This window comes from Nicotiana tabacum, chromosome 9 (assembly GCF_000715075.1).
Source record: "Nicotiana tabacum cultivar K326 chromosome 9, ASM71507v2, whole genome shotgun sequence".
In the NCBI taxonomy this organism is placed as follows: Eukaryota; Viridiplantae; Streptophyta; class Magnoliopsida; order Solanales; family Solanaceae; genus Nicotiana; species Nicotiana tabacum.
Window position 1 is genome coordinate 85,745,725 of NC_134088.1, and position 12,665 is coordinate 85,758,389.

Genomic DNA, 12,665 nt, shown 5'->3' on the forward strand with positions numbered 1-12,665 from the left:
AAAAAAAGACAATGAATACAATGAAATACATGAAAATACAGCGAGATACATTGAAATGCACTTAAAAAAAAGGTAACAGAATCTTAAGTTTGCTCAGCCCCAAACTCCGTCGTCTTTTTTCAAGAACAACCCTAATGTCGTCTCGTCGAGAGGGCCGCGATTATGACTCGAAACGTCATTGTTCCCGTTTCGATCAAGAACCCAGTCCAAAGAGTTCTAGGAAGCACAATAGACCAGTCGAACTTTGCTCTTCTTCTTTGTCTCCTCCGCTACTCAATTTGCAACAAACAGCCAGAGACCTCATTCTATTACAACTTCTAGGTATCCGGAATTGAGGAAACAATGATTTTGGCTTGGCGTGAGAAGAAAGAGCGGAGATTCGCCGCTGATGGTGGTGGTGGCGGAGATGCTTTCCAGGAGGAAGAACGATCGACGGATGAACTGATGAGAGAGAATCTATGAGTTTTATGGCTTTGAGAGAGAGAGAGGGTGGAGAAAAATAATAAAAAGCGTATTTTATGGCTTAAGGGCAGGAGGTGACCATAAATAGATATTTGGCTATAAAAATCAAAAGGTAGCTATGGAATATAATTTTTTTAAATGGTGATTATTTAAAATAAACAAGGTATCAACCTTTGCTATAGGAGGTAAAAATTCCTTTATAAATTAATTACCAAAATAATTGTGAACAAGCTAAAGCCTATACATAACATACAATATATACTACAAGAAAATATATATATATATATATATATATATATATATATATATGAAATGCACAACACTGATAATATATGAATATATGTGTATACTAATGGGGGAAATAATTAGTCGAATTTGTCGCGACCTATTTTAGTGATCAGTGAGACTAGTTCTTTCACTTTAATTTGTTGGATTCTTTGGCAGAGCATGTGAAACAACCTTGAATATTGCAAAGATAGGTGAGAGCATATATATGGGGTTCTTGAATCATGGAGAAAGGAGCCAAATGTTAAATTGTGGCTTAAGTGGTACAGTTTTGTAACTACTTATTTGATGAATGAGAATAACTAATTAATGTCTACCACTCAATTACCAGTCCGTAATGTTAATTAGTTGCAAGTGAATAAGGGTGAAGAGATAAACATAATTTCCTAAATCTTTGCAATGGAGAAGCGATCTTGTTTAATATCTTATCAAGAAAATACCCAGGATTAAGGTATGTTACTCTGTTTCATGATAATGACTAATGAATTCTCAAGTTGTCTGAAAATCATATTGTTCTAATATCATGGTCATATTTGTGTTAGTTTTTTTGAATGTTGAACAAATTTGCATGTCCAACTTAATTTCAATTGATTCTTAACTGCAGCCAAATGCTTTGAGAGCAATATTTAATTTCTTTCCTACTTGAATCGTTCATTTTATGATTTTGGAACAAATTAAACAATGTTTCAAATAAGGAGTTCCAATAAACAAAGTGAATGGACAACAACGATAGAGGCTCTCTAAAGAGGAAATTCGAACTAACAGAAAAAGATATGAACAACAATCAGACTGTTTTGCGATTTTTAATACAAGAGATTCATTTTTAGTTATTGCCTAATAAACATTTGCAATAACATGTGCACAAGTAAATATAACTATTGTTAAACTAGGGTCTCACAATCTGATGATCTATTCATTTTTAATCTACTTATTGTTGTTAATATAGCAACAAACAATGGCATTAGATATAAATAAGCAAAAGATATGGGAATCATATAATCGTAAAAATAGGGAATTTAAAATAATATATGTCGAGACAAGTACAGGGATCTGCGTTAGATCAATTTCACTTGCTACAAATCTTATAATGTGACGAAAGTGTTCCACGTATTATGTTTTGAGTTTTTCCGTAAAGGGGCATATAAAATAGGTTTTCTTTTTTTATTATCGTACGGTAATCTAAATAAAAAGTGATAGTTAGGTTGTTAATTTTCCAATAATGAGCCTGATAAATAAAAAATAAATTTTAATATTCCACGTGCTGTAAATTTCCCTTAACTCATTTAGGCAAGGGAGGATGGTTGTACTTTTGCAGCCATTGCACGTAATGATATTTAATGAAGTGAAATAACAGATTATTCATGTGAAGTGCGAACATGTGATAATATGTCTAACTGAGTCATTCCTATCAGTGCCAGAACTATATACGGTTAATGGTTCAATTGAATCTCCTTTCTTGGAAAATTATATTACCTATATTAGTAGAAGAAAAAAAATTATGTATGTATATAACTTAATGAATTCTTTTTGTATAAATAAAATTTTGTGTAAGATTTCTTGAATCCCCTTGTAATAATTTATGGGTCCGCCACTAATTCTTAGCAGTATTTTAAAAAGGCGAGGCGTTTTACATATGTCCCAGCGAGGCGTAAGCCTCGAGGTAAGGGTGGCAAGTGGGTCGGTCCCGGGCCTAAGTGGGTAAGTGGGCCGGTCCAAACGGTCCCGGTCCCGGGCCGGTCCCAATTTAAACGGGCCAAACGGTCCCGGTTCTGATGGTCTTTTTGTAAGAACCGGCCCGGGACCGGGCCCACGAACTAATGGTCCCAGGCTAAACGGTCCCGGCCCGCGGGCTAAGTGGGCCCAAGCGGGCCTAAGTGGGCCCAACAAATACTTTTTTTAATTTTTTTAAATATAAATTAGAGAAAAAAAGATGTTAATAAAAATATCTAAGGCAATTCCTTGTAAATTGTATTATAGAATTGTGACATAAGTTTTTTAATTTAAATTTAAAGACAAAAATATTGTAAAGAGATATTCAAAGCAATGCGTTATAATTTTATTATAACATTAAAAAATTATGACAATATCTTTCTTAGTCTTCCTCCCCCCTATGGAATGAGCACAACAAGGTGCTAATACCACCATTGAGAAGAAAAAGAAACTAATCAAGATGTGCCAAAATACAAGTTACATAATACATACTAATTTTTATTCATACAAGTTACATGGTATCTCTTACAAATTTCATAAATCCATCAAGGTCCGGAGGAATTTCCGTTGGTGGTGGCGAAAAAAAAGCTTGGTCATCACCGCTTCCGGGTGAAGCAGTATCCTCCGCAAGTTCAGCTAGCATTTCTTCGTAAGCTTCGCCTATCTCTGGTTGTGATTCAGCAAGTCCAAAATTTCTTCTTTTCGAACGAATTCAATCTCTGAAAAGTACTGATTTTTTCAAGCTCTCCCTCATAGACGCTCTATAATCACAGAGTTGAAGTTTTGCTTGACTGAAAGCGCTCTCCGATGCCACTTTGAAGCTTGAATAGTTAAAATATCTCGGGTTATCCTTGAAAGAACTCGAAAATATTTTTTTTTTGTCCTTCCACCATTGCAAAAGATTAAAGGAGTCGTCGGGATTCACTTCCTCAATTTCCTGCGACAAATAAACTTCAAACTCATTTAGTTGTGAAAAATCACTACTATTAGAACCTTGAGAACCCCTAAACCCCGCCCAAGCACTAAGTGCTCTTACTCCCGCAGTTCTTTTAGATGATTGAGAATCAGAAGAAGAAGTAGTTGGAACATTTGGTCTAGCATGATTTAATGCAACTTGATAAGCATTATAAATAGTTTGAGCATTTATTCTAATTGAGGCTATTGCTTTCGTAAGTTGAGACAACTCATTATCTTCAAGTGCTAAACCATTATAAACAGTTTCGTACCAAAATTGAGGACCTCCTAATTTCATACAAGGATTTAACAAAGCAGCAACACCATAAATAGGGAGAATAGGGAAAAAATATTTTTTAAACTTTTTTCTCATAGAATCAATAGCAAGTTGATAGATTTCCCCATCCTCTGAAAAATTAGCAAACAAATTTGCAAGTTATACAATATAAACTAAACAGTTAGAAATAGTAGGATAATATTGTCCATAAAATTTATTTGTAGCAATATAAAATTTTTCTAAAAAATCAACAAGTATTTTAACATTAGCCCAATCCCCATTCGTAAGGTGCTCATCATCATCACTTACATGTGCATTAAACGTTGAATTTATGGGGTTTCTATATTTATATGCAACAACCAAACTTTCATCCATATAATTTCATCTAGTTGGACAAGGTTTAGGAACCTTTCTTTCTCTTAGGCCAAATTTATCGTATCTTTTAAAATATTCTCTAAATCTACTTCTACGGTTTGAATAAAAAAGCCAATTAAGAGCCATTTTAACCTTTTCAATTTCACTATTTAAAATTCTAATACCATCACCCACAATTAAATGGTAAATATGATAAATACATCTAACATGAAAAATGATACTAAATGCAGGACTTAGTGTAGTGGTAAGCAAGGCTATAGCGTTTGTGTTACTAGTAGCATTATCCATTGAAACTGACATTATTTTATCATTAATGCAAAAATATCTACAAATATCCGTAACTGTGCTAGCAATAAACTGCCCTGTGTGACGTGAATTAATTATTCTATAAGTAATAATGCATTTTTGCATTATCCAATCCTCATGAATCCAATGACTGTTAACAGTAAGGTAATCACAGTCGTTACCGCTTCTACCAATATCAGTTGTAATAGCAACACAATAATTTATATGAGTAAATAAATAACGCAAATATTGTTTATATTTATAAATATCTCTCTTTACAGTTGTGCGAGGAAAACCTTTATAAGTAGGATTAAAACATTTTCTAATATAATGCACAAAGTTAGGGTCAGAAGAAAAATTATAGGGTAAGAACATAACAGTTATCATTTTTGCCAATTCTTCCCGATCTTTTTTTGGATCATAATATAAAATATCACCGGTAACAGTATTAATTCCCGGTTGATATTAATTTGACCCGGTACTAGGGTCAGCCTGACTAGGAGTAGGTACAGTTGTCCCCTCGGCCAAAGCTTTGGAACGAAGATATTTGACTTTATCTTGAGGGTGTCTCAATATGTGTCTAGCCAAAGTTTCCGTCCTCTCCCCCCCCTCCCCCTCCCCTCCCGCGATCCAAAATATTAAAAGCTAACTCCTTGCCACAAGTTTTACACTTAGCCTTATTTTGTGGAATTAGTTGAGTAAAAAATGACCAAAAAAGAGATATTTTTGTCCGTTTGGTACGTTGTCTAGAAAAAGTAGGGGCATTAACAGGAGTATCAGACGGGGCATCATTTGGATTATCACTAGTTGGGTTAACTTCAGGAGCAGGACTAGTGGGTGTATCGTCGTCCGGTTGAGTTTCATCAAAATCTATTTCCTCCTCATCATTTTCATCAATAGTTGGATTATAATAAAGTGAATTCATTAATTCATGGCCTAATTGTTCACCAGCTCCAACATTATGGTAAAATTGACTCTCAGTAAATTATAATAAACTATTATCGCTATCAAGAATAGCAGGTGTAGGACGGATATGGGGTTTGGGTCGAGGAGCCTGGGGCAGTGGAGGAGGAACGGATTGGCCACTAGATTCGCCACTCTTGGATTTTTCCTTATTTTTACCAAATATATTTTTTAAGGAAGCCATCTTAATTAATCAAATAATAAAAAATAAATAAAACAAACAAAACTATAATATTAAAAATTATGAGCTGAAACGATTTTACCGAATTGACAAACAACTTGTTGAAAATTGATTATCGTTGAAGAGACTTCAATTCACCAACTTCACAATTTTTTCACAAATTGTAACAATAAAGTAAGCAATAGTAGCAATTATAGAAGAAAATTATAGAGAGATTGATGATTTTGTGAGAAAAATAAAAGAATGAGGGGTATTTATAGTTGAAAATAGGGAAAAAAATATAATTATAAAAAGTTTGGGGTTAAAACAAAGTTGGGAGGGTTAAATGACTATTTTGTAAATAGCCAACGACCAAATTTTTCAAAGCTCAACGGTCAAATTTTTTTTTTTTTTGAATTTTGACCGTTGGGATTGTTTGGGACCGTTTGGGCCCGGTCCGGTCCCGGTCCCGGTCCCAAACAGTCCCGGGCCTAGCGGTCCTAAAGTGAAGAACTGGCCCGGAAGACCGGACCGGGCCCACGTACACGGTTCTAACCGGTTCCGGCCCGTTTAGGCCTAGAAGACCGTTTGGTCCGTGGTCCCGGGCCGGTCCCGGTCCTAGACCGGTCCACTTGCCACCCTTACCCCGAGGCACGGGTCGTAAGCCCCATAGGTATTTAATTTTTAATATTTTAGAAAATAATATAATTATAGTAAATATTTATAAACAGATAAAATTGTATGAAAATTGAAGAAAACTATAAATATGTGAAAATTATATATATAGATGTGCTCCATCCCCACAAAAAACTAGTTAAAACAATCTATTATATGCTACTTAGAAGCACAAGTAACTTGAGTCGAAAAGAATAAAGTTTTCTACATTGAGGAACAAAAAGGATGACTAACCTGCAATTTGAACTTTAAACTTGCTGCTATGAAGGAGAATGGAGTTCTCTTTGTATTTGTGAAAAAAAATTGAATATTCGTTGCCTTTGGGAGATATTAGCAGACTAACCATGAATTAGAGCCCCAATCAATAAAAAAGGTCTTGACTTTTAAATTTAATACATTTCAGTTCCTTTTTAAAACTTTTGAATAATTACCAAGCTGAATTTTGAGAATTTGGGTATTATATGAAACACTTGTTCAACAAATTTTGTTTTAATTTGAAAAAGTCTCTAGGGTAAAAAAACGCCCGGGCGTACGCCCCAAATTGCTAGGCGTACGGCTCTTGAAACGTTCGCTCCACACCATCACCTCAGGGCGTTTTTGGTGCGCCTCGCTCCAGGACTCGTCCCGAAAACGCCTTTTAAAACACTGATTTTGAAACCTTGTCTATAATGGTTAATAACTTAAGCAAGTAACCAAATATGTCGGTGTGGGTATATGAGTTGACATAACTTGATTAAAGCAATAAGCAGCTAAGCTAGAAGAGAGAAAGTTGAGACACGGAGAAAACACGAGTTAAAGAGAAGAATTAAAACACAGTTTTAACTTTTAAGCAGCTTTCTTTATTGATAAGTTAAACAGAAAGAAATTCTAGAGTGGCGTTTTTATAAATATTGTTTTTGTTGTTGCCTTTGGTGCACTTAAATTGTTCTAGCTAGCCAATCAAAAGCGTGGAATAGGACTGCTGTCGAGCTTCCTTAAGTAAGGGGAGGGCTACTCATCTAAGTTCCCTAGTTAATAGAGTTTTATGGTTTAGGGAACTCTAGAAAAAAGATAACAAAAAAAATATATATATATCAAGTTTAGTCAACAATAACTGTAGGTAAACGAAAACCATGCCTTAAGCTTTAAATTTCTACTGTTTCCATTTCTCTACTTCAGTTTTTTGCTTTTATGTCTTTTGTATAATCATTTGGTATTCAAAATCTACCGTCCCGACTAATTCAGATTCGTATCATATTGTTGGATCTATTACTGGGGAGACTTCTAGTTAAGAATGGACGGATCTCATCTATCTCACGACACATATTGGTGATGCAATTTTTGCTTGTTGAGACTTCTATAAAGTATAGCAAGAGTACTATAAGTAGCAATATGTTTTAATCAAAATCTTCACATGGACTTGGCAGTAGGCACCTCTTCAAGAGATACCATGCGTATCTGAATAGATTGAAGGAGAGTAAAGAACCTAACCCTACTTTCAAGATGGTGAAGTCAAAAATTCAAAAAATGGTACTCCGTCCGTTTAAAAAAGATTATCTTAGTTTGACTTGACACAGACTTTAATAAAAAAAAGGGAAGACTTTTGAGATATGTGGTCATAAATAAGCCATAACATTTGTATAGCTGTAAAACTTTTGAAACTTATGGTATGAAACCTGTCATAACATGCTGTAAATACTTCTTATTAATGAAATATTGAAAGATATCAATCCTTTTGAAATAGACTAATAAGGAAATAGTGTCAATCTCTTTGAAACGGGGTAAATATTTTTAACATAAGTAATACAATTCTAAAGTAAGGAAACCTAGAAAACCAGCCCAAAAAATAGTGCTGCTCAATAGAGAAAAGTGCTTCGCATTTCATATACTGTGTGTAGGAAGAATTTCAACCCGTAGAGAAAAATCAGAGATCCCCCAACTTGGATTTTGGAAATATTCGGCTAGTCTCCATACCAAAATCCCTACAAAATATAACGCGGTTTTAGCCATAAAACTATTTGTCCAGTACCCAAAATCTACCTTCAATTCAAACCATAAAAGAACTCAAAAAATAAACTTTAGAACAGTTTTTGGTCCCCCAAAATGTGTCAGTTAGTTGCTACTGTAACAGCTTAAAGGCCAAGTCCCCTATTCCTAAATGCTTATTTATATCCCCCCCTAACTCCTTCCATTTTCTACAATCAATCTCCAATTACTCTTTGTTTTACAGCTACATTCTCCAATAAAGTACTAGTCTTTCCTCTTACATTTCCAAAACTGAGTGAACCTTTCTTGAATTTATACTAAAGAAAGTGCTGAAAAGTTCCAATCTTTACTGCAGAAATATGGCTAAATTTGTGATTTTTCTGGTTGGTTTGCTTGCAATTGCCTCATCTGCTAATGGGAATGGCGGAGGAGGGTGGATCAATGCTCATGCTACCTTCTATGGAGGTGGTGATGCCTCTGGTACAATGGGTATGCAACATTTTTTGATATGTATATATAATTCAAGCTAAAAGCAAATAATAAGTTAAATTGGCGGAGTCAGTAACTTATGCAAGGGAATCCAAAAAAACTCTAGAATGTCACACTTGAATTTGAACATGTGACCTAAAGCAATATTTTCAATCTCTTTGCCATTATACTAAAATCTTCTATCATGTTAAGGAGATTCAACAGTTTATATATAACAAAAGCTCATGTTTGCCTTATTCCCGCAACATAATTTTCCAATGAAGGAGATTCAATTGAACATCTTGGCTCTAGTACATAACTCCGCCCCTGATTGAACTCACCATAAATCTGCATCTGTTTATGTTGATTCTTGTTTCTCTTTATTACATGCATTTCCGAAACAGGTGGTGCTTGTGGTTATGGGAATCTATACAGTCATGGTTATGGAACAAACACTGCAGCTTTGAGCACAGCCCTATTCAACAATGGGTTGAGTTGTGGATCTTGCTATGAGATTAAGTGTGTGAATGAACACAAATGGTGCTTACCTGGTTCCATTTTGGTTACAGCAACCAATTTCTGTCCACCAAATAATGCCCTTTCTAGCAATGCTGGTGGATGGTGCAACCCTCCCCTTCACCATTTTGACCTTTCTCAACCTACTTTCCAGCACATTGCCCAATACAGAGCTGGAATTGTCCCTGTTGCTTATAGAAGGTATGCTCAATAGTTTCATCATATTTGGTCCAATAAATAATAGCTTAAGTGATTTTTCTTTCTAATTTTTCTAGGATAGTTTCTTGTTAGGATTTAACTCGTATAAGTTGATGGTAAAAAGAAAATTTTGCACTATTAGTATAAACTTATCTATTATAGCAGGATACCTGCTTTATTCTTATAGTAGGTTGCCTGCTTTACTTTTCAAATTATACTAATTTCACAAATCTTTAATTTTTTTTTAACAATATCCATGTATAGAATTTAGACTTGTCACAACAATTGCCCATTTGGATCCGAAGGAAAACGGAAAAATGGAAAAGTTGTTAAAAGTATATAGTATTTTGTTTTTCAATTAGAGTGGGAAGAGCACTTCAATTAAATATTGCATCTATTAAATTTTTATAACATTAGTGTCTAGATCAACTTTGACGCACCTCTATTAGTTTTCTATGTACCTGCTACATTCTACAGCACTATAGCAGTACTCCTTCCACCAAACTTTAGATAGATTAAAAACAATCGCCTAATTTTTTAATCTTTGTTGGGATTTAAACTCAATTGCCCATGGTCCATTTTAGCTTCATTAACCGTTAGTCCACACTTTATAAATGCTTGCAATGGAATTAACTAACATCACACTTTATAAATGCTTGCAATGGAATTAACTAACATCACTCCTATGGGCAATTTTTCTGCAGGGTGCCCTGCAGAAGAAGGGGAGGCATCAGGTTCACAATCAATGGACACTCTTACTTCAACTTGGTATTAGTGACCAATGTTGGTGGTGCTGGTGATGTTCATGCTGTAGCAATTAAAGGATCAAGAACTCAATGGCAGTCTATGTCAAGAAACTGGGGTCAAAACTGGCAAAGCAACAACTATCTTAATGGACAAATCCTTTCATTTAAGGTTACTACAAGTGATGGAAAAAGTGTGGTATCTTACAATGTTGCCCCAGCTAGCTGGTCTTTTGGGCAGACTTATACTGGTGGTCAATTCCACTGAAAATGAGTATATCATAGTACACACTAAATTGTTCACTAGTATTAGTATTGTGATGTTAGTACATAATTTTACTCAAAGTTAGTATATAAGGTGTATATGGCCTGGAAAGTCAAAAAATGAAGAGGGCATAGTATAAAATTGTCCTTTGTCGTTTTAATTTGAATTAAGGGTAGCCTAGCTTTGGGACCCTATAATTCTTGAGGCCATTGTTTAAGGCTTTTCTTTAATTTTTGTATCTTTGTTTTCCTTCTGTTGCAATGCAGAAGAGGATTGCAGTGGTGGACTGTTTTACCACCCACAATTAGGAGTGTCTGTATGAGTTGGAGAAATTTGGAAACTTTTCTTTCCTTAGCTTTAGCTTGAGATGGAAATGGTTGCTTTGTGTTACTATGTAATAATCCAGTTAACTAGTGCAGTAATGAGCAATAGACATGATGCTTATTTATTAAACTTGTTATTCATTCTTCTTTTGTGGTAATACGTAATATATCTTCTTCCATTTTTTTCTCTTCTTTTTTGCCTTGTAGCACTATCTTTTACTTTTCTTTAGTTCCTAGATCATTAAGTTGTCAATACAGTACTATGTATCAAATCTGATGGGAGAGGCTGTTTTTTTATTTTGTTTAATCATATGGTATCTGAAGCCCATTGGCCCGACTAATTAATCGAGATTCACGCCGAATGGCGAATAGGACGACTAAGGGGGTAAAGAGCTCTCTATCAAAATCTTCTCTATTCTCAGGATTTCTCAGGACTCCAATGCGAAACCTCTGATTAAAGGTGAAGGAATCTTAACCATCCCACCACACCCGTTGATGATGAATATGTAACAAGCGAATAAGGAACCAGTCATTGGTCCAGCCTTCATGGGCCACGAAATGTTAACTTTGTAGGGATATCTCTATACGTAAAAATAGCACGGGCTAGCCAGTTTTCGGACTGGTCATTCAAAAATAGCCAGCGTTTGCAAAGTCATTGAAAAATATCCATTATTTTGCTGCAACACGGAAAGTTCCTGCATAATATACTGGAGATCGATGCACTTGTGTATGAACTTCCAGCATATTATGTTGGACCGGTATATTATACTGGAACTTCCAACACATTATGTTGGACCGGTATACTTATGCTGGAACTCCAGAATACTTATACTGGAACTCCAGTATAATATACTGGAGTATTGGAGTTCCAGTATACTTATGCTGGAATTCCAGTATATTATGCTGGAGTATTTTCCGGATTTTGAACAGTGTTTTCATTCAAATTTATCTTTACATGAAAAGTGGCTAAATTCGATTACTTTTGAAATTGTGGCTATTTTTGAATGACCACTTGTAAATCTGCCTATTTTTGAATTTCTCCCTCCAAACTTCAGAAGCCCATCACAAGACTTCAATGGGCTAACAAAATTTTTTGGTGTGGTGTCGTGCACGGGCTAATGCCACATTGTTGTTTGTGTTATTTTTTTGGATTTTTTTACCTCCTATAGCAAATGTATACACCCTATTTATTATAAATTAAAATTATTTTAAAATATTATTTTCTATAGCTACCTTTTATATTTTATAGCAAAATAGGTATTTATAGTATATACTATAATTGACGCATGAAATACACTATTTATGATTTTCCTTTCTTTTTCTTTCAATTAACACACGATTCTCTCTCAAAATTTTTCTTCTTTCTCACTCTCTCTTCCTTCTCTCTATCTTTTGAGATAATATGCTACGTTTTACTCTCTTCAAATCTCCTGTTATCTAATGTGCAACTACATAGAAGACATTCTTATGTAATCTACATATTGGAGTTTCTCCCTTTTCCTTACCTTCTCTAGCTATTTTATTCCTTGAATCTTCCTTCAGATGAGATAATTTGTAACAGAGTGTTTCTTTTGCTGTTTGATTATTGCAAATGGTCTCTTACAATTTTCTTTATAATCAATGTGGTCTCTCTCTTCTCTCTCGTTGTTCTGAGCCTAGAGCCACTACGCGTGGAGCAAAAACGATGTCGGAATAATCCGAGTAGAGCATGGATACGGTAACATGAACGACGAATACTGCAATATTTTCTATGCCGGAGAAGATTTGAGGGTCGAAATTTTGGTTCGTCTCCATTTTTAGTTTTAATATAATATATACAGTATTTTACTTGGTCGAAAAATGCCATTGTAGGCATATAAATTTTATTAAAATTAAATCCATGAAATAATTTGGACTATATTTTAAATTCAAGATATATTGGTCCAAATAAATATATGGGCTAATATAATTGAATTAATTATATAAGTCCAATATAAATAGATTAAATAAATAAGTCTTAATCGATTGGGCTAAAGTGATGAGCCCACTTCATTAGGCCCAA

At 34.6% G+C, this 12,665-nt stretch overlaps 1 protein-coding gene across 2 annotated transcripts; it reads left to right on the plus strand.

Moving 5' to 3' along the window:
- Window positions 1-1,098: 1,098 nt before the first annotated feature.
- LOC107791429 (expansin-A10-like) lies at window positions 1,099-10,754 on the plus strand. 2 transcript variants are annotated; one of them, XM_075221802.1, is made up of 4 exons: window positions 1,099-1,198; window positions 8,467-8,600; window positions 8,984-9,296; window positions 9,998-10,754. In XM_075221802.1, the coding sequence occupies exons 2-4, from the start codon at window positions 8,471-8,473 to the stop codon at window positions 10,302-10,304; spliced, it is 750 nt and encodes a 249-aa protein (XP_075077903.1). In that variant the 5' UTR covers window positions 1,099-1,198; window positions 8,467-8,470; the 3' UTR covers window positions 10,305-10,754. The 2 variants fall into 2 exon arrangements, with proteins under 2 accessions (XP_075077903.1, XP_075077904.1); XM_075221803.1 differs by lacking the exon at window positions 1,099-1,198 and adding an exon at window positions 8,230-8,372.
- Window positions 10,755-12,665: the final 1,911 nt, after the last annotated feature.

Excerpts from the sequence above, each read along its gene's own strand:
- LOC107791429 (XM_075221802.1), top strand. The coding sequence starts at position 8,471 with ATGGCTAAATTTGTGATTTTTCTGGTTGGTTTGCTTGCAATTGCCTCA. Across the intron at positions 8,601-8,983 it reads TGATGCCTCTGGTACAATGG|GTGGTGCTTGTGGTTATGGG; the intron begins GTATGCAACATT and ends TTTCCGAAACAG. Across the intron at positions 9,297-9,997 it reads GTCCCTGTTGCTTATAGAAG|GGTGCCCTGCAGAAGAAGGG; the intron begins GTATGCTCAATA and ends ATTTTTCTGCAG.